This window comes from Chaetodon auriga, chromosome 16 (genome assembly GCF_051107435.1).
Source record: "Chaetodon auriga isolate fChaAug3 chromosome 16, fChaAug3.hap1, whole genome shotgun sequence".
NCBI classification, from domain to species: Eukaryota; Metazoa; Chordata; class Actinopteri; order Chaetodontiformes; family Chaetodontidae; genus Chaetodon; species Chaetodon auriga.
Window position 1 is genome coordinate 3,018,296 of NC_135089.1, and position 24,760 is coordinate 3,043,055.

At 45.4% G+C, this 24,760-nt stretch overlaps 1 protein-coding gene across 1 annotated transcript in view; it reads left to right on the plus strand.

Annotated features, from left to right (window-relative positions):
* Positions 1 to 2,170: 2,170 nt before the first annotated feature.
* cacng2a (calcium channel, voltage-dependent, gamma subunit 2a) overlaps positions 2,171 to 24,760 on the plus strand; it is a 63,114-nt gene continuing 40,524 nt past the window's right edge. The window contains exon 1 of the mRNA XM_076752552.1: positions 2,171 to 4,316. Within this exon, the coding sequence (XP_076608667.1) occupies positions 4,091 to 4,316 (226 nt within the window). The 5' untranslated portion in view covers positions 2,171 to 4,090. The remainder of the gene's footprint in view (positions 4,317 to 24,760) is intronic.

Consider the following 24,760-nt stretch of genomic DNA (forward strand, 5'->3'; position numbering starts at 1 on the left):
TCACTACATTTATCTGACAGTTATAGTTCCTCTCACTTCTCAGATTTTAGGTACCAACAGTAAAAATAAAGTCAGCTCCACCTCACATGGCTTCAACCTTAAAATGCTGCTGACATGTTAACCGTCGTCCTTAAAAAATATAATATACAACAGTTGAACACTGAGAGTGCGTCATGCTGAGTGCTTCTGAAACCTTACTTTGCTGATTGTGCCTCTACTTTATCTTGGTACTTGTAAAAGAGTATTTTTAGTTAAGAAAAAATCATGCATACTTCTTCCACAGCAGGAGTTCAGTAACTTATTGCCTGATCAGCACTTTGTCGGAGGAGTTTGCCTTTTCACTTGTTCTGTTGTAGGTTTTTCACTGTAGTTGCTTTACTTTACACTCTGTGGGTGAAACGTCTCATTCTCATGCTTCAACATGCAGCTACTCAGCAGCTGCGAGATGATAAGTGCTGAACAAAGAGCAGCAGAAATCAGCCTGTCCAAACGCGTCTCTGACCGGATCATCTGAGTATCTGACATGTGGCCCCGAGGCCTGAGAGAAACATGATGATGACGGCCGACCTGCGCAGACACTCGCTCTGATTACATGAGCAGCTGAGCAACGTTTCCACCCAAAAAACAAAGCTTAGCCTGCTCACGATGACGCAGACATCACACTGAAATGTGGACGAAGGCAAACTCTCACATGAAAATTACAATTTTTAGTCGGTGTCAGATGATTCATTATTTCACAATAAGTGTTTTCCACAGAGAATTATGTGGAAAGTAACAGAGTACATTTTCAGATGTACTGGACTTAAGTACAATTCTGAGATACTTGAGGTATTTCTACTCCATTACATCAGAGGGAATTTTGTACTTTTAACTCCACTATATTTATTTTATAGATTAATATTCAGATTTTACATAAAAACATATATGATGATTTTATAAAGTGCTCTGCTTTAGAAAAAAGCAGTTACAGCCTTCTCCTGGTGTAACGTTCATGGGTTGTTAGCAGACATTTCCCCTCCAAATTTCTCACAAGGCTTCCGTGAAATATCTGTTCAAATTATCCAATATTTCATAAAAGATTAGAAAAAAGGTAGAAAAAACAAGGTTGTGTATCACAGCTTTATTTTTCTTCTTTCCGCTCACATTAACAATCTCGATCAGGACGACAAAATAATAGATCGACTGTAAACATGTATGAGCAAAGTGAAAATGGGAGGATGATAAGAGAAAGAGAGAAACACACAGCGAGAGGCTGATGATCCAGATCCAGAACATCTGGAGCGACGCACCGAGCAGCAGGAGACAGCGCGAGCTCCCGGGACGGTCGAGGCTTGTGGGACACAAACAAACAAACAAAGCGTTGGAGAGAAACAGATGTGTTACAGGCAGGAAGATGAACATCCGCGAGAGATCAAAATGCTGCTGAGAGGAATTTCCACGGATCGACTGTTTGGTTTCTTTCTTTTTTAGAGTTTATTAGTTGTGATAAAGATCTTCAACCAGCAGGGGGCGACACAGTCCACAGAGGGGCGGCAGAGCTGGAGGGAGCTGTCCGTTCAGCACCACAGCCTGACACACACACACACACACACACACACACACACACACACACACATCCCTCTGTGCTAATGTTACACTCTAATTACACAGGAGTCGGTTTTATTTTTTTTTTTTAACATGCTGCGTTCAGAGATTCAGAACCTCGCCGTGGCCATCATCAGACTTCAGCCTCATCCTCGGTGCTAATTGACATTCATGGAGAATCAGCTAATCAGAGGATGACACCGTGTCTGCCGCTAAAGCTCTGAGCTGCAGCCTAAAATCGCAGTTATTAATGACAAGAGATAAGTGAAGCCGCAAGTCAGACATTTAGAGAGATTACTTGAGGGAAGAGTGGCGGGGACATCCACGAGCGAGCGCTGCAACAATTGGATCGGACAATAATCAGCCCTAAATGCATGAATCTCAGCCTGTGTGCAGAAATGCAATTCAGTAATCCTCCATCTACCTTTCCAGAGAGAGAGGCAGAGAGAGGGAGAGAGGGAGAGAAAGAGAGAGGGAGAGAAAGAGAGAGGGAGAGAGAGAAAGTCCACTATCGCTACACCCCCTCCTTCCGCCCCCTCCACTCACAGAAACCGAATTAAAAAAAAAAAATCTTTAATATCTTTCCAGCAACGAGCCTCCATTGCTGCAGCACGGAGCACACACATACACACACTCACACTCACACTCACACACACACACACACACACACACACACACACACACACACATACACACATACACATGCACACATGCATACATACACTGTGGGCCTTTTAAAACGTCGCCAGAGAGAAAGAAGAAGAAAAACTCGCCTGCAGAATTAAGAGCAGCTTCTTTACACTGACGTTACTCATCAGCCGACGGAAGGGGGGAGAAGCTGGACGCACAGCGCCGCTCACATCGTGACAACACCAGCTCTGTCTGTGGATCTGTGCAAGTCGCTCTCCTGATTGTGTAATATTTTTTTTTTTTCTTCCTGCAAGCGGCCGAACCTGCATCCGAGCGCGCACGGAGAGAAAGACGAAGAGGAGGAGGAGGAGGGGAAAACAGGGGGGATTGCAACATTCATCAGAATTTATCTTTCTTCCTATTACATGGCGCAAGGGCTATACAAACGGGACCGTCCTGGGTGTGATACTGCCACGGTGAATTTGGATATTCAAGCAGGAGCAGCGGCGGCGGCAGCGTCCTCCTCCATCCACGGAAGAAGCATCCTCGGCTGCGGCGGCGCCCACACCGACTCCTCGTCCTCCTCCTGCCGGCTCTATGTCGAGTGATGGTCGGCTTGCCTTGCTGGATGCTCCCCGCTCTCTCCGGATCGTCGACGACCGAACCTCCTCTGACCGCAGACCCCCATTTTCGGCGGAAACCTTCCCAGAGCTATAGGGCTACATATGGAAACTGGGGATCAAAATTTTAGGAAAAAGAAAAATCTACGCGGTTAATTTCTTTTTATTTTTTTTTAGGTTTTTATCGGTTTCTGTCTGTTTTTGTGTGTTTTTTTAAAGCCTGCTAATTGATTTATTTCTTTGTTGAGCCTTGATTTCCTCATTCCATCGTGTGTTGGGTTGATTCGGGAGAAGCCAGCGTGATATTTCAGTTGAACCCAACGACAGGTCGTTACAAAACACCCCGAGAATCGCTTTCATTTCCCCTCGACAGGACTTGAATTCGTCCATATGTTTACTCTCTTCTGTTTCCACTGATATGATAGTTTTCCCCGCTGTCCTTCGTTTTCCTCCCCAGTTTATCACCTCCTCGCTTTTTTCCCTTTAGACTAACAGAACTCATTAGAATAATAATCTTAGCTCTTCGTAGTCTTTAGGGCAGCTTTGGGTAGGCCGGTAGTTCGAATTCTGAATTCTTGCTCGTAAACTTGATGTTATAACCTCAGACTAAAGTAACTGTAACTCACTGTAACAGACATATTGAACTGTTGTACTGTAAGCCTGCCATTACTCCAACACCGCCCCCCCCCCCCCCCCCCTCCTCAACCATCTCTGTGCTCCATTTGAGCTCATGTTAATTCAGCTCTGTGCTTAGCTGTAACCTTTACGAGGCGAGACACAGATTCTTTTCTTTTCTGTTGCAGTCTGCAGAGAGTAAACCTCAGTCTGGTTTATCTCGCTTCCGTTTGTAGGCTGTAGGACATAATTGATCCTTCATAGCTCAGTGTTGTTATTCACGTTTGTAGCTTTTTTTTGCTGCTACATCTGCAGCTGGAGGCCTGCTGAAGGGCTGTCACTCTGCATACCTGAGTTCCGTTTTGTTTTTTCCTGTTTTGGGAACAAACGTAAGAACAAACAGAGAGGAGAGACATCACTGCCTCTTCCTCTCTTCCCCCCAACAAACCTCCTGCCATCCTCAGTTTTTCTCTTGTTTTGGTCCTCACCCAAACGCAACCATAAGGTTCCTAGCGCATCCTCCTCCTCCTTCTTCCCTCTCCTTCCGCTCGAGTATATCCCGTTTTTTCGGTTTGGTTTGGTCCCGTAAATTTTCAAATATTTACTTCCTGTACATCAAGAGGAAAGGGGGTCCCCCTTTCATGGAATGCGGAAACATGGGTCTGTTCGACCGCGGAGTCCAGATGCTGCTGACCACGGTGGGAGCCTTCGCGGCCTTCAGCCTCATGACCATCGCGGTCGGCACGGACTACTGGCTGTACTCCCGCGGCGTCTGCAAGACCAAGTCCATGAGCGAGAACGAGACCAGCAAGAAGAACGAGGAGGTGATGACCCACTCGGGGCTGTGGAGGACGTGCTGCCTGGAAGGTAAGAGGAGACACGTTCACTAAACTTTCCTAACATGGCTTCACTTCTGGGTTTCAAGCTGTCTGTGGCCTCCGTGATTATTTCATGTCAGGTTCTTCTGTGCTTTTGGATGGATGGATTTAATAATGCACAATTATTAAAAAGGTTATTAAAAGGGCAGAAAAGAGGAAAAATCCGATTTCTGCTTCTTCTTGTTCTAAAAAACTGGACATTCATGCCTCTAATGAAACAGTCTGAAACAGAAAAATCACGTTTGGGTTGAAATGACACACCTTATGTTTAAAGGCTGCAGGTAAGACCAGGCTCCAGAGGTTACGAGGGGAATGTGAGGGGTCACGAGTTCATTCAGTTAATCTGGGAGGACAAAATCCCAATTCTGAACCACACGTTATGTCTCTGCTTTGGATTTTCTGCACATTTCTGTCCCAGTGAAATACTGGGCAGTGTTAGTTTTTCACATCTCTAATGAAACAATCTCACAAAGAAAAAGCACCTTTTGGTTGAACTGACACATTCTGGTAGACACTGCTGCATTTTTAGGGGTCATAAGGCGAAGCCATCGAGCCTTAGGCCATCAAGACTAAATCTCTGCGCTTAAATCCAGACTAATATAGTTCTGTTCAGGTGCTCGGCCCCTGCAGGCAGGGTGAAGCTGCTTTCTGGTTGCATCCTGAAGCTGTTGCATAAAAGCCTCCCACACCGCTCTGGAACAGTTTCTCTAGTCAGACATTAGAGTTTAAATAATGAAATAAGAAGGTATTCAGGAGCTGTGGAAGGAAGGAACCTTCATCATATATCAGTGGTCTAACCCCAACAAAGGGATGCTGCAGGGGTTCAGTCCAGTCAAAGAGGACGTAACACAGGCCCAGCGGGTGAGGCAGGGTGTGTTTTCATAATGAAGTCATGGTGGCATCCATGCCTGGCAACGATGGCGGGGCTTGACGCTACTCGTCACGTACCCTTTGACCTGGCTGTGTTCAGTACTCTGAGATGTCAAACGGCCTCGTGTCCTGAGCCCAGGTGTCAGGACGGCCTCCCGCGTCCACCCCATCAGACAGAGGCGGTGTGCTTCCTGTCGTGTTCCAGTGGAGACACTGTGCTGGCTCTGACACTGTAACCTTGTGAGGGCGAATGGCGTTACAGATCTGCTCATCGTCTTAGCTGTGAGATCCTGAAAGGCAGCTGAGTTTGACTTCATGCTCCTGTGATCAGCAGCTAGACTCTGTGCACCTTGTGTTCAAAGCTTAATGACTGGTTCGAAGTAACGAGTCCCACCTCGTGTTTCTAACTGTGTCACCGTCGCAAAGACCAGCGGATTGCTTTCTGTTTCAGAGCAGCTACCAAAAGCTCAGGAAACACTGCATTTGTTTCCAAATGTCCGTGAAGAAACGGTCAACATTTTTTAATTATTAAAGCATCTGTAATCAGTACTGTTGCAATAGTAACGTAGACAGAGTGATTCTGGGAAAGGGCGCTCGCACTGCTACATGAATTAACTTAAGTCACTGTCACCTCTGCCCACCAAACAGCAGACAGACACAGTTAGAGGCTAGCTGGTGAACATGGCGGAGCATTTAGCAGCTAAAGAGCCAGGTATTTCCCTCAGGAGTCGGTAGAGACCAAAAACGGAGCTAAAAGAGAGAGAATATTGGACTGAGATGAGTCAGGTGACACAAATGGATGATACTGTTGCTCTGTAGCTGCAACTGTTTGCCAACAAAGTCATCACACAAGCCTGAAAGAGGCTGATGGTATCAGTGTGTTCACACTGTGTTTCTGCTGCCTGCAGGTGGTTAAATAAAATCAGCTATCGCAGCTTTAAGGTTTGATTGGGTTTAGGCACGAAAACCGTTTGGTTAGGGAAGAACACTGACTGTCGTTAGGAAAGAGGAAATGAACTGTGGTCAAACTCTGATGTTCTCTCAGGACAGACTCTGCCTTTGAGGGGGACTTCAAACCTCAGTACTGTTTGATTATTGCTTTGTGCCCTTGTCAATAGCTGCCCAGTGCCAAGAGCTGGCTCTGAATGCTCGCTCAGATTCTTAGTCTTGTTTACAGATTCTTTGATCAATTCTTTGATTTATTCAGGCAAAGTTCTTGAATGGCTCTTTTGTGTTTCGACACCAGCTCAGCAGGTGGAGCGGGGCGTCCTCTAATCACAAGGTTGTCAGCTCAGATGATACGGAACCCCAAATTGTTCTTGGGGGTTATTGCCAGTACCCAGTGGAAGTGCCTGAAAGTAAAAATAACAGTACAAAGTAAAAATACTCCACTAGAAGTAAAAGTCCTGCATTTAAAATAAGAAGAAACAAAGCTCAGTTTCACTATTTTGTACTTTTTTGTGGGGGACTTTTGTGAAATATTACATAATTTGACTTCTTTATGGCTCTAAGAGGCATTTAAATGAATTTAGAGGGGAAATGTCTGTTGGAAGTGCTGAACTGACATCTGAAACATGACCCAGCTGGACACTGATTTTTTGTAAGGAGTTACAAACCAAACTGGTTTAATCTTATCACATGCTTTTAGCTACTAACATCAAAATAAGTGCAGTAAAAAGCATTATTATGTATTAGCATAAATATTTCCTTCTGAAATGAGGAGCAGTAGAAGCATTAAGTGGCATAAAATAGAAATGCTCAAGTAAAGTACAAGTCCTTCAAAACTGTACAAATGGTAGTACTGCAGTTCCGCTGAAGCGCTGCCGGGGCCTTGCATGGAAGCTCGCCACCATCAGCGTGTGTGAATGGGTGAATGAGAGGCTAATTGTAATGTGCTTTGGATTAAAGCTCAATAAATGCAGGTCATTTAGCGATTTGTTATGTGAGAGAAAGAGTGTTTCTACCCGGCAGAGTGCAGTATGGAAAGAGGTTTTAGTTTAAGTATCTGTGCTGGAATTTAAATATCCTATTGGCACCGCTGGGAGACGAGTTCCTTCTGATATCCACCTCGACTTCCGATCGCGGTTTACACCTCAGCTGTTCCCGAGAAGCTGCTCAGGTGTCAAGAACAGAAAAGTGTGGTTTCACTGGTGCGACTGCGGGTGTGAGTGTCTTTTGTTTGTGAAGGTGTCGCAAAGAGTTTGTGGGAAAAGAGCTCAGGCAGCTTTTCCTGGGTAGATAAAGGAGATAGCAGTGAATGCTGATGCAGGGCTCCGGTGTATGAACCGTCCCTGCAGTGATCACCGTAATGCACATAGGATTAATCACAGCTGGAGTGTGACTGTGACAGTGACTGGCCTTCATCGCTGCCAGGCCATTATTTAATTGGCAAACAAAACAGCACAGAGTCAAGACGAGATCAGAGCATCGCACTCTTGGCTCGGCGGGTGCGTGTATGTTGCTTTTGTATGGGCACAATGAGCCTCTCCCTTTGAATCCAACATCAAATGGCAGGAAATGAACCCAGATTTGTCATTTGCGATTCATGAATGATCCCGGCCCAGAAGAGGCGAGGGAGTGGGAAAAGGGGGGCAGTGCATTTACTTACCGGGGTCAGATTCATTTAAATTCTAATTCAAATGACTTCCTGCTCAGGAAATTGGGTCTTAAAAAGTGAGTACATTTAATTATAGGTAGTTTGCGCATTTTAAACCAAAAATCGGGGGGGAAATTGAAAAATAGAAAAGTACAGAGCGGATGCAGCTGGAGAGCGGCAGAGATAAGCAGGCTGCAAACCCAGCCTTGTTTCAGCACAGATAATCAGGAGCAGTGATATCAAGTTTAACATTTCAGATGTTAATTAGGCTTCAGTTTGCAGCTCAGCGCAATTAATTCAAAGTGCCAAGATGACTAGCATTCATCTTTCCCCCAGCTCTTCTTAAATGAAGTCTTGCTGGTGATCCGGCAGCGACTGAGGCTGCAATCGGCTGAAGTAGCGGCTCCGTCCTTATCGCAGCACGGAGCACAGACTGTGTGTTTGGCAGCGCGGGCCCACACATCCTGCTCGCAGAGTGGACACAGGTGGGCGACCGTTTGTGTTTGTATAACCAGCTACTGGAGAGGAGAACCTGTGAAAAAGCAAAATGGGAATACCCACACTGGGTGCTTCAACACCTCGACCTCTGCTTCACTCGCTGCTTGTCAGAGAAACACCAACAGAGGAAAATAATCTCACTCCAGGAAGAAGAAAGAAGGTGCATCTGGTAGAAGAGCGTAGGTTTGGTTTCAGACAAAATGAACTCAGATATATGTGTGTGTGTGTGTGTGTACATGCATACATAGATAATACATAACAGATATCTCTCCTATAGGCTTATGTTAATGGGTCGGTAAAGGCTGAAGTAAACTCTGTCCCCCTCAGCCTGCAGCACTGCTGTCCACCGCATGTCACTCACCTGCACGGTGTCAGTGCCACGTTCCGCCTCACCAAGGAGTGAAAACAACACCTCCTCATTCTGCACTGAAGTTTGCAATAATAAATATGCAACGTGCGGTTAGACTTTTAGAGAAACACTTCATGTCACGGTCGCAGTTTAAGCACCAAGACTGCTCGGTTAGCTTTAGGAAAAGATGACGATTCGGCTTAAAATAACTGCTCTCTTAAAACGATCAGCGCTGGCTTCTTGGTCTCATACGGGAGTAAAACGCGTTGTCGCTCTTAATGCTACGTTCGTCCTTCACTCCCATCATTATCGCCCCCTGCTGGCACTGCACCTTACTGCACACCTGGACGAGGCCAACAATGACACTGACACGCTTTCATCTGAAGCTGGCACCAGTTCTGACTGAGGTTGGCAATATGGACGGATTTACTAAAATACAACGCCAATTATCATCATGAGGGAGGATCCACCACTGATCTGGTCACATCAGTTTCTCCCAGTTAACCTCTTAAACCCCAGTCCTAAAATTTAATCTGAATCAACAACGCATTCAGAATGTGGATCACATAGATCACAAGAAACATAAGCTGTGTCAGATTAAGTCTCCTACAGATGTTCTATCAGTGCGTCTGATACATATTTATTTAGTGTAACATTAAACATTAAAGGTCTTGGAACATGATCAGACAAAAATCCTTGATTTGGACATCCCTGATCGAGTCGGTGTGTCCCAGTATTATTGCTTTTATGACTGCCAACCAAATTCCAGGAAGTGCAATAGCCATAAAGATGCACCAAAGGTCAAATGGTGCAGTTTGGGATGTATGACTCTCCGGGGATCGATCACTTGTCCTGCGATCTGATTGGTTCTAATAATGTCAGATGATTTTTTTTTTGGAGGTCGTGAGGAGGTCAGTTAACAGGAATAATTTTGTAACTGTTCAGCACGTTCCAGCCCAGTTCTGTCATTTCAACGCTCACATTAGAGCTGCGAAGATTAGTCAATTAACTGATCAGGCCGTCAGCAGGAAATGTTGATATTTTGATAATTGATTCGTTCTCTGGTTCCAGGTTCGATTTGCTGCTTTTCTATTTCACGTCTTTTACACTGAATATATTTGGGTTTGGGGTTGTTGGTCATCATGGGCTTCAGGAAACTGTAAGGGACATTTCCAACGTTTTATAATGAAATGATTAAGTTGTTGATTAATCAACAATGAACCTTTAGTTGCGGCTTCAGGTCACTCGCTGCCGTTTACGTAGTCCTGACGTTTGACAACAATGCAAAGGTTAATATCTTTAAATATAACATTAATGTGTCTCAACATTTAATGTCTCTTGGATGTCCATTTTTATTAGTTTCGCTCCTTTTGCTCCTACCAGCAGTATTTGTGAACTCTGTGAAGATGGGATTTGATCATCAGGACACAGTGAACGCTTTCACTCCGTCCTTTCAGCTATTTGATTTTATGCACTGCCAACAGACAGACGGTAGCTCAGCGTATTTCAGTCTTTGGAAGTTAAAGGTGCACCTATTGGTCCTCAGCTGCTGGTGATGTGAAGATTATTGGAAGTTTCCGATTGAGTCTCACATCCAACAGTATTAAAAGTTCAGTGATGGCGGTACCTCGAGCACAGATGTGGCTGCAGACAGTGTGGGTGCAGGCAGAGATTCAGCTGCTGAGGCGTGAGCGCTGCACACAGTAAACATGTGTGTTGCTGATGAATTGGGCCCTGGAGGCCGCCGCTCGTCCGTCCTATCTGGGACGTCTTTAAAGGCAGCCACCGTGCCCCCCTGCGCTCCCAGCCAGGTGTAGCGCTCTGCGTTTGCTGCTAATCTGAGGCATTCATCTTCATTACAGCGCCGCCCTCAGGCTCCACAGCCACTCGGAGTCAGGGAGGAGGCGTGGGAGAGAAATGGTGCATCCCGTGATGAAGGAGGACGACCATGGTGTCTGATGTTCTGTGTTTTTTTACCAACAGACATGTCTGTTAAGGCTCATAATTCAGTGTGCTTGTTTTTTTTTTTTCACTAAATCCACAACACCCTAACCTGCGATATGCACCTCTGATCAAAGCACATTATATATATATTTGGACTGCAAGTTGTGATTATTTGAATTATTAATCTGCTGTCTGTAAAATGTTATAAAACTATGAAAAATACGAGTCTTCAAATCGCCACAGTCAGAAATATTAAGTTTCAAAGCTACAAAATTCACATTTGAGAAGATGAACAAGTGTTCAGCCACGCCAGCAGCTCCGTGAAGCTATTCTGTGCAGCTGTGCTTCGCTAACATCAGCATGCTAACGTGTGACGCAGGATACCAGAATCCAGTGGAAACGATGACCTAACGTTTGCTTATTCCGCATCAACAAAACACCTGTTTTACCTTCAGAGTGTGGATTTGACTTTCACTTGTAGTTTGGCGATTCTTTCCTTTCGCATGCACCATCATCTGCTGAAGTGTTCTTCAGCCAGCAGAGATAATTTAGAAAAATGTGCTTTCCTTTTTTAGCTGAAATGGCTACCACTTCAGTATGGCCTCCCACACCTCCTGTCAATCACCACAGATCACAGTTCACACATACTGCCTCATGATTTTATGTATAAGCATGTGGGAGTATCAATGTAGTGTACATTCATGCATTGAAAACACATGTGGGAGTATGTTGTGTGTGCATGTGTGTGCGTGCATACATGCTTTTGTGTACCTAAACATGAATAGTGATGCTTGCGAGTGTATTCTTGTGTGTGTGTGTGTGTGTGTACAGCAGAGAGGCAGGATGAGAGGCAGGCCTGAGATAAAAGCAGATAGCAGAGCAGAGCGGCAGAGAAGAGCAGGATTAGTCTCATAGTCCAATCAGATAAGGATTACCCAGCTGGAATATGCCCACCCAGGCTAATGTCCCGGCCCTAAAGTGGCATTACACTGTATTATGACACCGTTCCACTGTACATCCAGCTGCATGGGCCGGATTACAGTTAGTCACAAGTTGAGAGCGGCGTGGATGAAAAGTGTATTCAGGGCCTTGCAGCCACTTGTTGAAGTAGAGACGGAGCCTTCCCTCCTCTGTCAGGATGGTTTCACTACTCTGGGCTGCCTCCGCCCTCAGCTGATGGCAGCTTGTGTAAAGTGACTGAGCTCCATTGCACTGCGCTGTCACTCCGCCCTGCAGCCGGCGATGGATGGGATTCATTTTGCCCTCGCCTGCCTTTCACTGGAGCTCCGCTGAGACTGCAGACGGTCACAGCCGCACACGACTGTTTTATTGGTCTCCACCTTGCCCTCTCTATTGCCCACTAAGGCCAAATTACAGGCCAGACATTACCAGATTAGGCCGAGGCCAGAGACCGTCTAAGAACAGTGCAAAACTCTGGCCTTCGGACGTATTGCTGTTGAGGCTGCCATTTGTTCTAATCCTTGGGTCGCAGCGCTGTGCATCAACAGACTCTGGTACCCGCGTATCAGTGCAGAGTTCATTGATTGTGTTTGAGTGCAGCCTCAGGTCTGTTTAGGTTTGATACCAGCGCTGTTGTGGTGTAACACATTAGCCAAATATAGAATGTTACTTTTCTATTAATAATTTCATCTGTTTTATTATGTTTCATGATTGAAGGTGTTCTCTAAATGAATGTTAAGAGCAGCCATTTTAAATTAGATTAAAATAAAAGGTAAAAGTTCTGCCTATGATTGCAGCCTGAATACGTGATGCGTAAACCACCATTTGAACACAGACGGCAGCTTCCTGAAAATATGGGGAAGTTCACAACCTGTTAGATTCTGGTTGTTACAGATCGTGATCCAAATTCCAGATATACCCAGATATATTTTTATTAAACAAGTCTCGACATAAAATTGTTCTGTTGTTGTGGTCCATGTCACATATCTTAGAAATATGTGAGGCTGTGAGGCTTTACTGAAGCACAGCAGTGCTTTGAGCTGGATGCTAACATCAGTGTGCTAATATGCTCACAATAACAATGCTAACGTGCTGATGGTACACTGTTCACCACGATCACCATCTTTAGCATTTCAGCATGCCAGCATTTTCTAACTAGCATTAAAAGTACAAACTACAGCTGATATGAATGTTTATGCCATTAGCGACACGTGAGCCTCATGGTGGCTAACTGCACCATCCCCAGACTCCATTTAAAAAGCCTGCAATTTTGAGAGTGAAGAGAGAAGAAACTGGATGAAATTTGTGAAATGCTTTCAGAAAATTCCCAGACTCCGACAGTTTGCTTCCTGTAATTCAGCAAATTCTTTCTTTTATTTCTTTCTTTGTGTAAAATACTGTCCCTCTGTTGCAGCGTGTTGGCGACTGCCATCATTAGCATTAGCACCAGACATGGTCTGTAGCACTCATATTACTGTCATTCTCAGACCAAAACGCAGGATTTTTAAAATAAATTAGAAAAAAAATATTATATCCTGAGTTATATCAAACCTGGGAGGACAATGGGGGCCTAAAGCAGACCCTTGGAGAGGCAGGAGAGACACCGCTGTGATTTCCCCTTGTATATTAATAGTCATGTCTTGGTAGCTTGTGGGAGCAGCTTTCATCCCTCCTGACGGAGTCTCAGACGAGATGGACAGTAGATGGGTGTGATAGCATGGTAATTGGTTTACTGTATGATTAATGGCTCAGATGGCTTTGGTCGATGGGAGAGGAGCTGTAAACTTCAGTGGCACTCTCCCATAAAGGCTGTCACCCCCCCCCCACACACACACACACACACACACACACACACACACACACAAACCACGGTTATAAATTAGACAAAATAGAAATAAAGAACAAGCATTAAAGATGGGACACGCGTCAAAGGAGGAGCAGCGTTTCAGTTACTACATGATAATTATCCCCTCTGACCCCGGACATCATCATCATCTGTGTGTGTGTGTGTGTGTGTGTGTGTGTGTGTGTGTGTGTGTGTGGCTCTAGCCTTGATTTACACGTGTTATTTTTAGCTGCAGTTGGTCCTGTTGGGTGGGGTCTATCTTTATCCTACATGACCAGAGAACAAATCAATAGAAAACACACCCAGCACACTGTGTGGCATCGGACCATGAAAAGCAGCGTCCGCTGACGGCCTCCCGCCACGAGCACTTCCACGTCGCCTTGCTCTTGTAGGCGAATGCATTTCCACTGCAAAGAAAATGACATACATGTTCAGACATGTGCAGAGGCTTGAACGAATACTTCGCTCAAAAAAACATGTTTTTAATTTTGACAGATGAAAAGAGTTTGTGGGCTTATGTTCCCGACTGCTTCTGTTTTTTTAGTTTGTTTTGTTTTGATTTAGTTGTCTTCACGCAGAGCCAGGCTAGCTGTTTCCATCCATTTCCAGTCTTTGTGCTAAGCTAACTAGCTGCTACATATTTGCAGGTTCACTACGTAGGTTTAGTAAATTCCAGCCAACATGTTTATCAAATGGAAATAAGAGTTTTTAACAATGAAAAATTGGGTGGGTTTGAAAGGTGTAAAGTTATAGTTTATGATTACTGGACTGGTGGATATTCTATGATGTCATTTATTAAGTAAAAATGATTTCAGCCTCTCAGATGTGAAGATTTGTTGCTTTTCTCTGTTACATATGATCATCAAGTGAATATGTTTGAGTTTTGGAGTAAAGATTTTGAGCTCTGCAAAATTATAATATTTCCATTTTTCACTAATTTCTGAGATTTTATAGACAAAAAGATTCAGTGATTAATTGAGAAAATAATCCGCACATCCATCAATAATGAAAGCAGCTAAAAATAAAGTCGACCAAGCCTTTCAGGCCCCTGCAGCGCTCAGAGGTCAGAGGTCAAGAGCAAACGAAGTGGGAGCGTGCGTCTGTATTCAGCGTAATCACACTCCACAACCACCGTCTTGTATTCGCTCCCGGCGGCTGTTTATCAAACAAATGTCGTTCCCTTGAAAATGTAAAGTTTCCATGTTGAAGTGGTTTGAATAAGCACTCGATTTTCAGTGAGATTGCACTCTGATTACATAGAATTGATCCTCTTACAATGAAAGTGTAATTACCAGCAGGCCAATCTCTGATTCCATCGTAGCCGAGCTCCTCTCTGTTCCACTTCGCCGGCCGTATCCTTAAGCTGTGGAAACATCCCAGAGAGACCCAGTAGTAAATGATAATGAACTGCAGATACAATCCATTCATTTTAAGGAGGTGCGATTCACTGCTTTTTCTCCTGCAACGGCACGGTCGAAAGTACAACAATCTGCCTTTTGATTAATTGGTGGTGTCCGTGGCGCAGTTCATTTGCAATCTATTACACCGTATTTGCTTTGTGTCAGAACGCAGCCTAAACACACTGCATCATCTCCGAGTCGGGGGGAAGAACAGGAGCAGAGTTGGAGAGCGTTTGGTGGCTTTACCCCAGCTGAATGTGCGACCGCCTGCTGATAATGATGCTATAATGCTAATAATGATAGCAGTAATAACAGTAATGAAACCCTGATTTATTCTCTCACGGCTCGTCTGTGGGTCTTTTTTAAAGGGTCAGTTCACCCAAATGACAAAAGCACATTTTCACACGTTCACTGTGTTTTCTGTAAAGATACGCTGCTGCTGTGAAATTAGCAGCGGATAAATTGATTATCTGAACAAGAGAAAATTAATCAGCAGCGTTTTTCATTGTCAATGAATCATTTAAGCAGTTTCTAAACCAATACTGTGAAAATTCAGCGGTTCCAGCTTCTCAAACGTGAGTGTTTTCTGATTTTCTGATTGAAATCTGAGTGTCTTTGGGTTTTAGATGGCTGGTAGACCAAAAAAAAAAAAAAGGCAAGCTGAAGACATCACCTCCAGCTCTGGGAACTCATGTGGACATTGTTTCGCAATTAGAAATCAAGTAATTGATAGATTCACTGAGAAAATAATTGGTATATTAATCAATAGTGAGAATAATTGTTAGCTGCAGTTAAAACCTCCGTATGTGGAACCAACACGGCCCACACGACTGGAAAAAGACTGATTTTGGTGAGAAGACCCTTTAATGTGTGCTTTCAGTATGAACTAAATGAATATTTAGACTATTATATTGCATTGCTACATGTTCTTATGATGGGTTTGTTAGGAGTTGTGATCTACTGATAAACAAACAAACAGAGTTGAGGCGACAGAGACGTTCCCACCTCCACAAAGACCTCTTAGCACCTGGAAGGAGAGCTGCTGGCAGCAGAGTCTCAGGCCTGGACCGAGGCCGAGGAGGAGGGGGCAGGAGGTTCCTGTGGCTGAGCCGCGGGTCACCGCCCGGGCCGGGTGGAGGACAGAGGAGGACGGCTGGAGGTGACGCCAGCAGGGCAGAGTCTGAGCGTGACAGATGGACAAGTGAGCACGGAGCAAATGTAGAGGGCAAGGAGGAAGGAAGCAGAGAGCATGAGGTACATCAGCCGGTCTGAGAGGGTCCAGATGGCTCAGGACCCTTCAGGTGTGTATGTGTGTGTGAGGTGTGTGTTCTGTACACACTCTATGGTGTCTGATTGAGTTGTTTTCTGTGCAGCAGTGTAAAGACAGCAGACAGCGCTGTAATTTCAGACAGACACTTGATCTGATGCCATTGATTTTTCTCAGTTTAGGAGTCTGCACTGCAGAGACTAACAGGTTGAGTTTGACTCCTCCTCACCTGCGGCCTCCTTCTCCAGCTCACCATCAACCAAGAGAATGAGGCTGCTAGTTATACCATTATTTTCATTATCCATGAATTCATCTGCTGATTAATTAATCTACTTCAATTAATCGATTTATTGGCTCATCATAGCAGCTCTGAATAATACAGATTTTAGGTGTGAAAAATCATCTCAGCGTATATTTGGCACCAGCATATAAACAGTTTGGACCAAACCAATCGACAGACGTTAAACTCCTCTTTATATAGGTTGTTTTATTTTTCTCACACCGAGATGTTTGATGGATTTTACTTTACCCACTTTTATCAGACTGATTTTGAAATGAAATGCTGTGGGTGTGGAGTCTTCAGAGGTACGCCGCGTCCTTTGGCGGCCATGTTGATGGCGAAGCCTCTGCGCCTGCCCGTCTGTCTCTGAGGACGTCAGAGCTGCCTGTCGGTGTGACGCTGCTCAGATGGTCGTGTTTACTGCACTCCAGAGTGACTATTTACTGCAACCGACGGGGCTGGCAGACCCCACTGTCACAGCAAATGGTGCTGTTGGGAAAACAAACAGTTGTAATGAGATTGTATCTGTCAAATGAGAGCGCTTCAATCCAAAACGCCCGAGTGTAAGAAGGAGAAAGAGACAGACGGTCGTTGCATCACAGAGTTCGTAGACGGCGTTAACTGAAGAGCGGCGGAAGTTTGATATTTCAGTTGAGTTTATTTTGGTGGATGTTGGCACTGAACCGCACAAGCAGGAAAAATTTCATCTCAGCAAATGTTGAATGTGACCTCACTTTAATTGATTTAAATGCTGTTTGTTCTGTCGCTCACATGTCCACCCGGAGCCGCTTGATAGAGCGAGTTGGGTGTTTAACCTGAAGGATGATGATTTAATAGGCTTCTAACAGGAAATGATGTAAACCCGGTGTCTGGGAAAGGGTGACACACGATTATTCACGTCTGTGGAGGTACGCACTGTGACTCCAACGCTTAGACAAAGCATCAGCCCAACTGCTGACGGTGCTGCTGATTTTCGCCGGGATAAGAAGACAATGCCGCGCTAATCTGCAGATCAGAGCCAATCAGGGAATTTGTCAAAATGAAGTCACCGCTGTTATCATCGCACATCCTGATGTAGGCGAGGATAAGGTGTTGCTAAGTCCACTGAGGAGGGTGATGTAATTTCCAGGAGAGCGTGCTGCTTCTCTCCTCCCCCCTCTCCTCTGTCCTGTGTGTGTGTGTGTGTGTGTGTGTGTGTGTGTGCGTGTGCACGTGCAGGCATGTATGTGAGCGCTCACCTTCATGTCTGTGTTTCTGAGAGCAGCGAGGAACAGGATGAATTTTTAATGAGGAGCAGCGTGGCTTCCCTTTGCTCCCTCAGATCGCTTTCCAGGACAGGGAGTCTCTCATGATCATCGCAGCATGCACACAGGCAGCTCTGGGTGACAAGAAGCCACGCACACACACACACACACACATGCATGCACACACACATATGAACATGTTTTCACCTGGAAATGACTGCAGATGTCACGCAGATGCAAACTGCTCGTGTGTTCTTCCTCTCCTCTCGGCGGTGGTGCTGCAGTGACATCTTCCCGAGCCTCACAGCTGTGTGTGTGTGTGTGCCGTCAGCCTGCTGCGTGTGTGTGTCTTTAATGTGTCACGCCGTGACATCACCACGGTGAGGGCCTACGCCGTGCCGGTCTTTAGGATGACCGCATGAACAAGTTGTGAAAATGAATCTTTTATTTACCCACAGTGCTCCTCACGCCGCTCGCTCCGGGGCAGCTCGGCCACAGAGTCAGAGCGCAGCTCGCGTTCAAGGCTGCGCGTCTGGGAAGTGAAGTGAAGTGAACATCAGGGCCTACAGGGCTCGTCCTCCCGATCAACATGCCTGCATTGATCACTGAGCTAAATCTGATCAGCTTTGTCCTCCATGACGCCATGTCAGCCTGAGTGAAGACAGTAAGGTGGTGAGAATATGGACATTATGTTCCTCACTATCATTAAGGTAATCAAGTCTAATGTAACACACGTTTGCTTATTCTGCTGACTTCAAACAGCCCAGATTACTGTCGAAATAGAGTCTAAACTGAATTTTTTACTGAAGTCAGAAGATAAGTTGGCTCTGATCTGCTGGTGTACCAATAACAGTCCTAATGTGAAGCGTGCTGGCGTTCTCGCCTGCTCATTAACGTTATTAGTTACACCTGTGCTCTGCCTGCTGTGACATCGTATGCTGTTTGAAAAAAGGCCAATTGGGCTTTTTCTTGTGCTTGTAATGCAAAAACACGAGCAAACAGTTGTTTTGAGACATCTAACACAGCTTTGCTTCGAGTCACATGTTTTGTTGAGGAGCTGAAGAGCTTTGGTTTCCGGTGTTTTTGTCATGGTTACAGATGCATTGATTGCCAGAAAATCTCCCAAATAAACACAGAAACACAACCCTGATGCAGCACCTGCTCATAGAGCTGTTAAATCACATGGAGCCGGAGCAGAGCAGCGTGTGTGCATCCCTCTGTCGTCCTGTTGATGAGCGATGGAAGTCAGTTATTCACCCTCCTTTGTGCTCTGGTTCGGTCTCTGCTGACCGTGGAGAAGATTACCCGGCTCTCGGTCACTTGGTTCTCTGATGCTTCAGTCATAATAACGTTCAGAATAATTAACGAACGGGAACAAACAGCAGCCACCGCTGATGGCAGTCATATCTTAGTCCAGCTAAGCCAGCTATCGTCCGGCGGTGGTTTAGCTTCGGCAGATGTTTTGGGGTATATCCGGTGTCGCCAGCAGATATCCAGATATCACATTTTCACGTGCCGGTCGTTGTTTACAGGCAGTTTAGTAAACTGAGACGCTTTCTGACGACATTGTGGATGATCTTTATAAACAGGGATCTGAATGTGAATGCAGATAAATCCACGAGTCAGGCTGCAAACAGAAACCAGAACACATTTCTGCTGACATTGCAAGTATCACTGGCTCGCCTGATGTTGTTTTTTGAGTTAATGAGAATTTATATAATAATGATAATTAGTATGTGTGAGGTTGAAAAACAAAGCACGGAGCTAAAAGCCACAGTTTTGGTAGTTTTCCGTGGGTCTGGCAGCACGAACAGCCCAAAGTCTGGCTGCCTCGTGCAGGTTTAAGGTACAAAACCACAAACACGTGAACTAAAAAGGCAAACGTCCTGCGTAGTGCAGAACTTGCAGGTTTGTAATCGGCCATTTTTTACATTGTTGAGTACAGGTGTATCTGGCATAATGCCAGGAACATGGAGGCGGTTCAGCTAAATGGAATGCAGCCATTATTAAAGTTATCAGTTACACCTGTGCTCTCCCCGCTATGACATGTCAACACACGTGCAAGGAAAATGAACTATTGATCCCAAATCTGTAATCACTTAAAGCAAACTCATCCACAGGCCGACCTCCACACGGATGTTTTCCAATGCCAGTTTTCAGCGCGCACGATTCTTACACAAAAAAAAAAAAATCCTGATTTTCTATAGAATTGATCAATTTGTGGTCAGAGAGTTCTACTTTATGGATCCTTTGAATTGATTTTTCAGCAGAAGAAGTCCACCGCAGAAGAATAAAAGGTCGTTATCTCGTATGTAGATTGTGGCTTGCTGGTACTGTTAGTGACAACTGGCTGTGAAGTGAAGCCAAAGTAAACGGTGACCTTGTGTATCGACACTCTTCATCTAGAAGATTTTTGCATCGCCCCTGTATTTCCTTTGTTTACGCCCCCTTGATTCGGCCGTCATGTTGCATATGTATTCATTTCACTGACTGTCCCCGCTGCTGCACACGCGCCCTTGAAAGGTCACTCGACAAAATGGACATTTACTGATCAGTGTACATGTTTCATTTCTCTCATTATCTGTATGGAGTCAGACAAGCTCTGTGTGTGTGTGTGTGTGTGTGTGTGTGAGTGTGTGTGTGTGTGTGATTCTCAAACAGCAAATGTAGGTCATACTCTTCTCCAAACGTCATCTGTCAAAAATGTGCTTGTAGTACGCAGAGAGGCAGGCTCGTTAACCACATGCAGCCTTAATTAAAACGATTAGCCGATGGAACGAAGTGGCGATCGCACGGCTTCTCGCCTCCCCTCACCCGACCCCCCTCCTCTTTATTTCATAATCTTAAATTTCCTTTAGAGCCACGGGAGCAGAGAAAGACACGGGAAAGGATGGGAAGAGGAATCAAAAGAGCCAATGAGGGATTGTCAGGGAGAAAACGGCGTTCAAAACGACGTTTGTCTTATGTGAAGGGGGGGGGGGGGGGCTGCGAGCTCACACTCACACATACACACAAACATGCCCAGCTGCGTTCACATGGATGTAATGAAACAGGGAAATGGATGCGTACATGCCTCCATCCATCCAGCCCTCCTGCCTGCCCTCCCTTAAACCCCCGCCTTTTCTTCCTCCCGTCCTCCTCCCAGCATGCCGCGCTGCTCGCCGCTGCAGCAGGGCAAGACATGACATGTGGACACTCAGTGAATTGCCAATCGCCACCGAGAGAGAGAGGGAGAGAGAGGGAGTGAGAGAGAGTGAGGGGAGGTGGTTTGACGCATCCAGACTGCAACCATTGGCTTTTTTTTCCTACATTAAAGATAAGAAAAAAAGAACTGCAGAGAGGCACTACACTGAATACTGGATGTACCCCCCCCCCACCAACTCCCTCTGTTTCTCCTCTCCAAGTCTCTCCCTCCTCACCCCTTTGCTTCTCTGACCCTCTCTCACGCTACCTCACCCTCTCCTCCCTCCCTCCCTCCCTCACATACTTTCAGCTCAGGAAGAGAAATCAATAGCCACAAATTAATCATTCTGCCTTGGGCAGTCCAGAGGAGGAGGTGGGGGGAGGGGGAGTGGGGGCGCCAGAGAGCGGGGCGTTTAGAGAGCTACAGGAAGGTATTAGCAGCGATTTCTGGAGACGTTAAGAATTTAGGGAATTTGGGACCACACACACACACACACACACACACACACACACACATATATACCCCGACTATAAGAAGAGGGTTGGAACCAAAGCAGCGTGTGTGTGGTGTGTGTGTGGAGTGTGTGTGGGGTGTGTGTGGAGTGAGTGTGTGTGGGGTGTGTGTGGAGTGTGTGTGTGTGGGGTGTGTGTGGAGTGTGTGTGGGGTGTGTGTGGAGTGTGTGTGGAGTGTGTGTGGGGTGTGTGTGGGGTGTGAGGGCGGCATCAAAGGGACGACAAGGAAACCAGGAGAGTCGCCGCTGCAGAAGTTTACTTCTTCCAACATATTTTGGGCTGCGTGTTGGTCGGGCTGGTTGCAGGTTGATCGGTTGGAAATGAGAAATGAATAGTTTTGATTAAAAAGGCCAATAATCAGTTTTTTCTTCACAAGCTGTTTGTGACATCAGGAAACAAACACAGTGACGTGTAGCTTCGTATCTCATCTCGAGCTTCCTGCCAGTCTTATTGTCATCGAACACGACGACGACGTGTAGCTGGAAGTGGCTGCACCAGGAACCTTTTGTGGGAACAACATGTCATTCATTTTTATTTGATCTGGATTCAAACATTTATAAAAAATCCAAAATCATCGATTTGATGAAGTTTACTGAAGTATACCAGCTGAGCTATCACATATTCATCCGCCCGCGCTCACAGCAGAAGTCGGCCGTGTAGTCGGAAACTGTGTGCTAGTTAGCATGTTTAGCACGGTGCATTCATGCCTGGTGTCACGTACCGAGGACACATGATGATTTAAAGTCTCAGAGTAAGCCGACATGTCACATTCTGCCCAAACCATTTCTGTGATACACGATCCATGTTGCTGCCTGACTGTGCAGCTCAGGCCTGTTGAGATGAAAAGGATCGGGCCTGGTATGGAGGATGTGTCCGGGTTACTTCATACAACACAGATGAAAGACATTCGGTCCGTCTCTCGTCCCTCTGATGACCTGTGTCAGGCACAGTGACGCTGTGGACGCTCAGCAGTCACTGCTCGTTTTTGTTTTTCCAAAGCTTCTGTTTTACGACACAACATTTGGCATATTTTAAAATAAGGTTGAGACTATAAATGTGAATAACTCTGCGTTTTAGTGTTCAGATGGATTGTACAGCCTCAGACAGTTCAATCTGTAATCCTGAGCGTGAAGCAGCTGTCTCACAGTGCTGGAACTCGTCTCTCCTGCTGCTGTGTGGCGCTGGGCTGAGTTACAGTATTGCACCTCAGAGAACTTACTGTAATTGGCGGAGATGGGAAAGGTGACTTTGACGGTGTGAGCATGCATTTTCTGATTCCTAACTGTTATCTCTGCTTTTAAAATGGAGCTCGGCTCCGGTGGAAAAGCTCAAATATCCTTCGGATGAGTCCACAAAGTCAGGGCGGCGTTGGCTGCCGGCGGAGCAGCTCCGGGCGCCACGTTTTGATGACATCACACTCTGTGGCTCACGGAGAGAGAGGTTCATGATCACAAGTATTGATCAGCCTGTCCAAAGCGCTACGAATCATGTGAATTTGTAATCTGAGTAATGTTTCCACTTCAGAGACATCCAGTAGTATCCATGACGGCACAAGATTTGTAATGTGGGCCTGAGATATTGTGTTTACAGTAAAGCGGCATTAGTCACTCTCGCAGCCTTATTTCCCCCCAGCTGCCCGAACCCCCGCCGTCAGATTCATCACTGCCCGAACATAACTGCATTTACCTCACTTCACCTTTATCGGAAATTGCTGCTCTGAGTTTGGCTTTTATGCCTCTCGGTGCGTTTGTCTCTGTGCTAAGACTTTGTTATCTCTCCCCAATAACCTTATCTGCTAAACTGCTCAAGTGTTGCTGAGGCTGCACTTTTCAGGAACAGGAGGATGCCGATGGAATTATTTAAACTGAGAAAGCTCCCTTCAAATCGTTATTTCGACATGAGCAGATACGTGGCTCAAATGTGCACGGCTGAAATAACTGTTTTTGTCATGTATATCGAGGTCAAGGTCTTATTCAGTGTCGCAGTGGAGAAGCACAGCTGATTTAAAAAAGAGAATTTTGGATTTGAATTATTTTTTTGTTTTAAATCCACATATCGAGCATAACGCTCAACGCCAAGTGCTACAACTGAGCGTGCAACTGTCTCTTCTTCTTCTTCTTCTTCTTCTTCTTCTTCTTCTTGTTCTACACACTGCCACCTGCTGCACCGGAGGGGAATGTCGCACACACATCAAATTTACGGGTATATTACAGGAATCATTGCGAGACTATTTAAATGGGAGCAAAAGAGAAGGGTGAAATGTGGGAGGGTTGACAGGTCAGGATAAAAGTCGTGGATAAACAGTTGAAATGACTAAATGGACAGTTCAGTTGTGTGAAAACCTCGTAACAGCATCCACTGGGTGGAGAGGACAGGCCACTCGGCTTCAAAGGCAAAAAGAAACGAGGAGACACCTCAGAAGATTTCAGAGCAGCCTGCAAGAGACGGGCTGGAAATTTCCACGACTAGACCCAGAACTAAATCTAGGCTTGTGTTAAAAAAAGGAAGTATGTTCCCCATCTGCCATTTCTCACTCCACTCAAAACAACAAGTACTTTGTTTGCCCGAGGAAAGGCCTCTCACACACACACACACACACACACACACACACACACACGCAGTAACACAGGCACAGTGGTGGTGGGAGTGATCTTTTATCAGACGCTTTTCAGAAGAGAAAAAAACAGAAAAGGAGATGAGGGCATTGTACAAAAGAGAGGAGAGCGAGGGTGTTAAGATTAATATCATATGCTGGCAGGAGAGGGATATCAGGGCCCCGGCTAAAGCAAAGAGAGCACAGACACGAGGAAAACCTTACGGGCTTCCTTATGAGCTCGAGGTAATGAAATCGAACCGAGCAGAAGAATAACTCGGTAATTTAATCGAGTGTTCTGCTTCAGCGTTCCCATCCGACTGAAAGATGAGGCAACCTTTGGAAGCTGACCACTGAATTATATTTCGCTTTCTGTGGAGAGTAAGATGAGACGATCGATAGCGGCCTTGTGTCTGCATGTTAAATATGAAGATGAAGCCAGGAGGTGGTTAGCTTAGCTTAGCTTAGCTTAGCATAAAGACTGGAAACAGGGGGGAAGAGCTAGCTCTGTCCGAAGGCAAACCAGCACCTCTACAGCAATTAACGTATCTCATTAAATCTGTGCAGAATCTGAAGTGTTCAAACACGGACGGTGGATTATGTGCTGAGCTATCCAAAATAAAACCCTTTTAGCTATTAAAACATGCACAAATTTCAATGCAAACGCCATTTTTGCAGATTTTAGCTGTAACCACGCGCTGACATCATCTCTGGTCTTGGAAGCATTCAAAGTGGAAGCAGTAGCCTACTCAGCCCTGAGCCTACTGCTGCAGAATAACCCCTTTCAAAGTGTTTGATTAAGACAGATCTGATATATTGGATTGTAGTATTGATGCATTGATGTTTAAATGGTAAATTCACTGTGTTTTTAGAGCTCTTTTTGAGTCGTG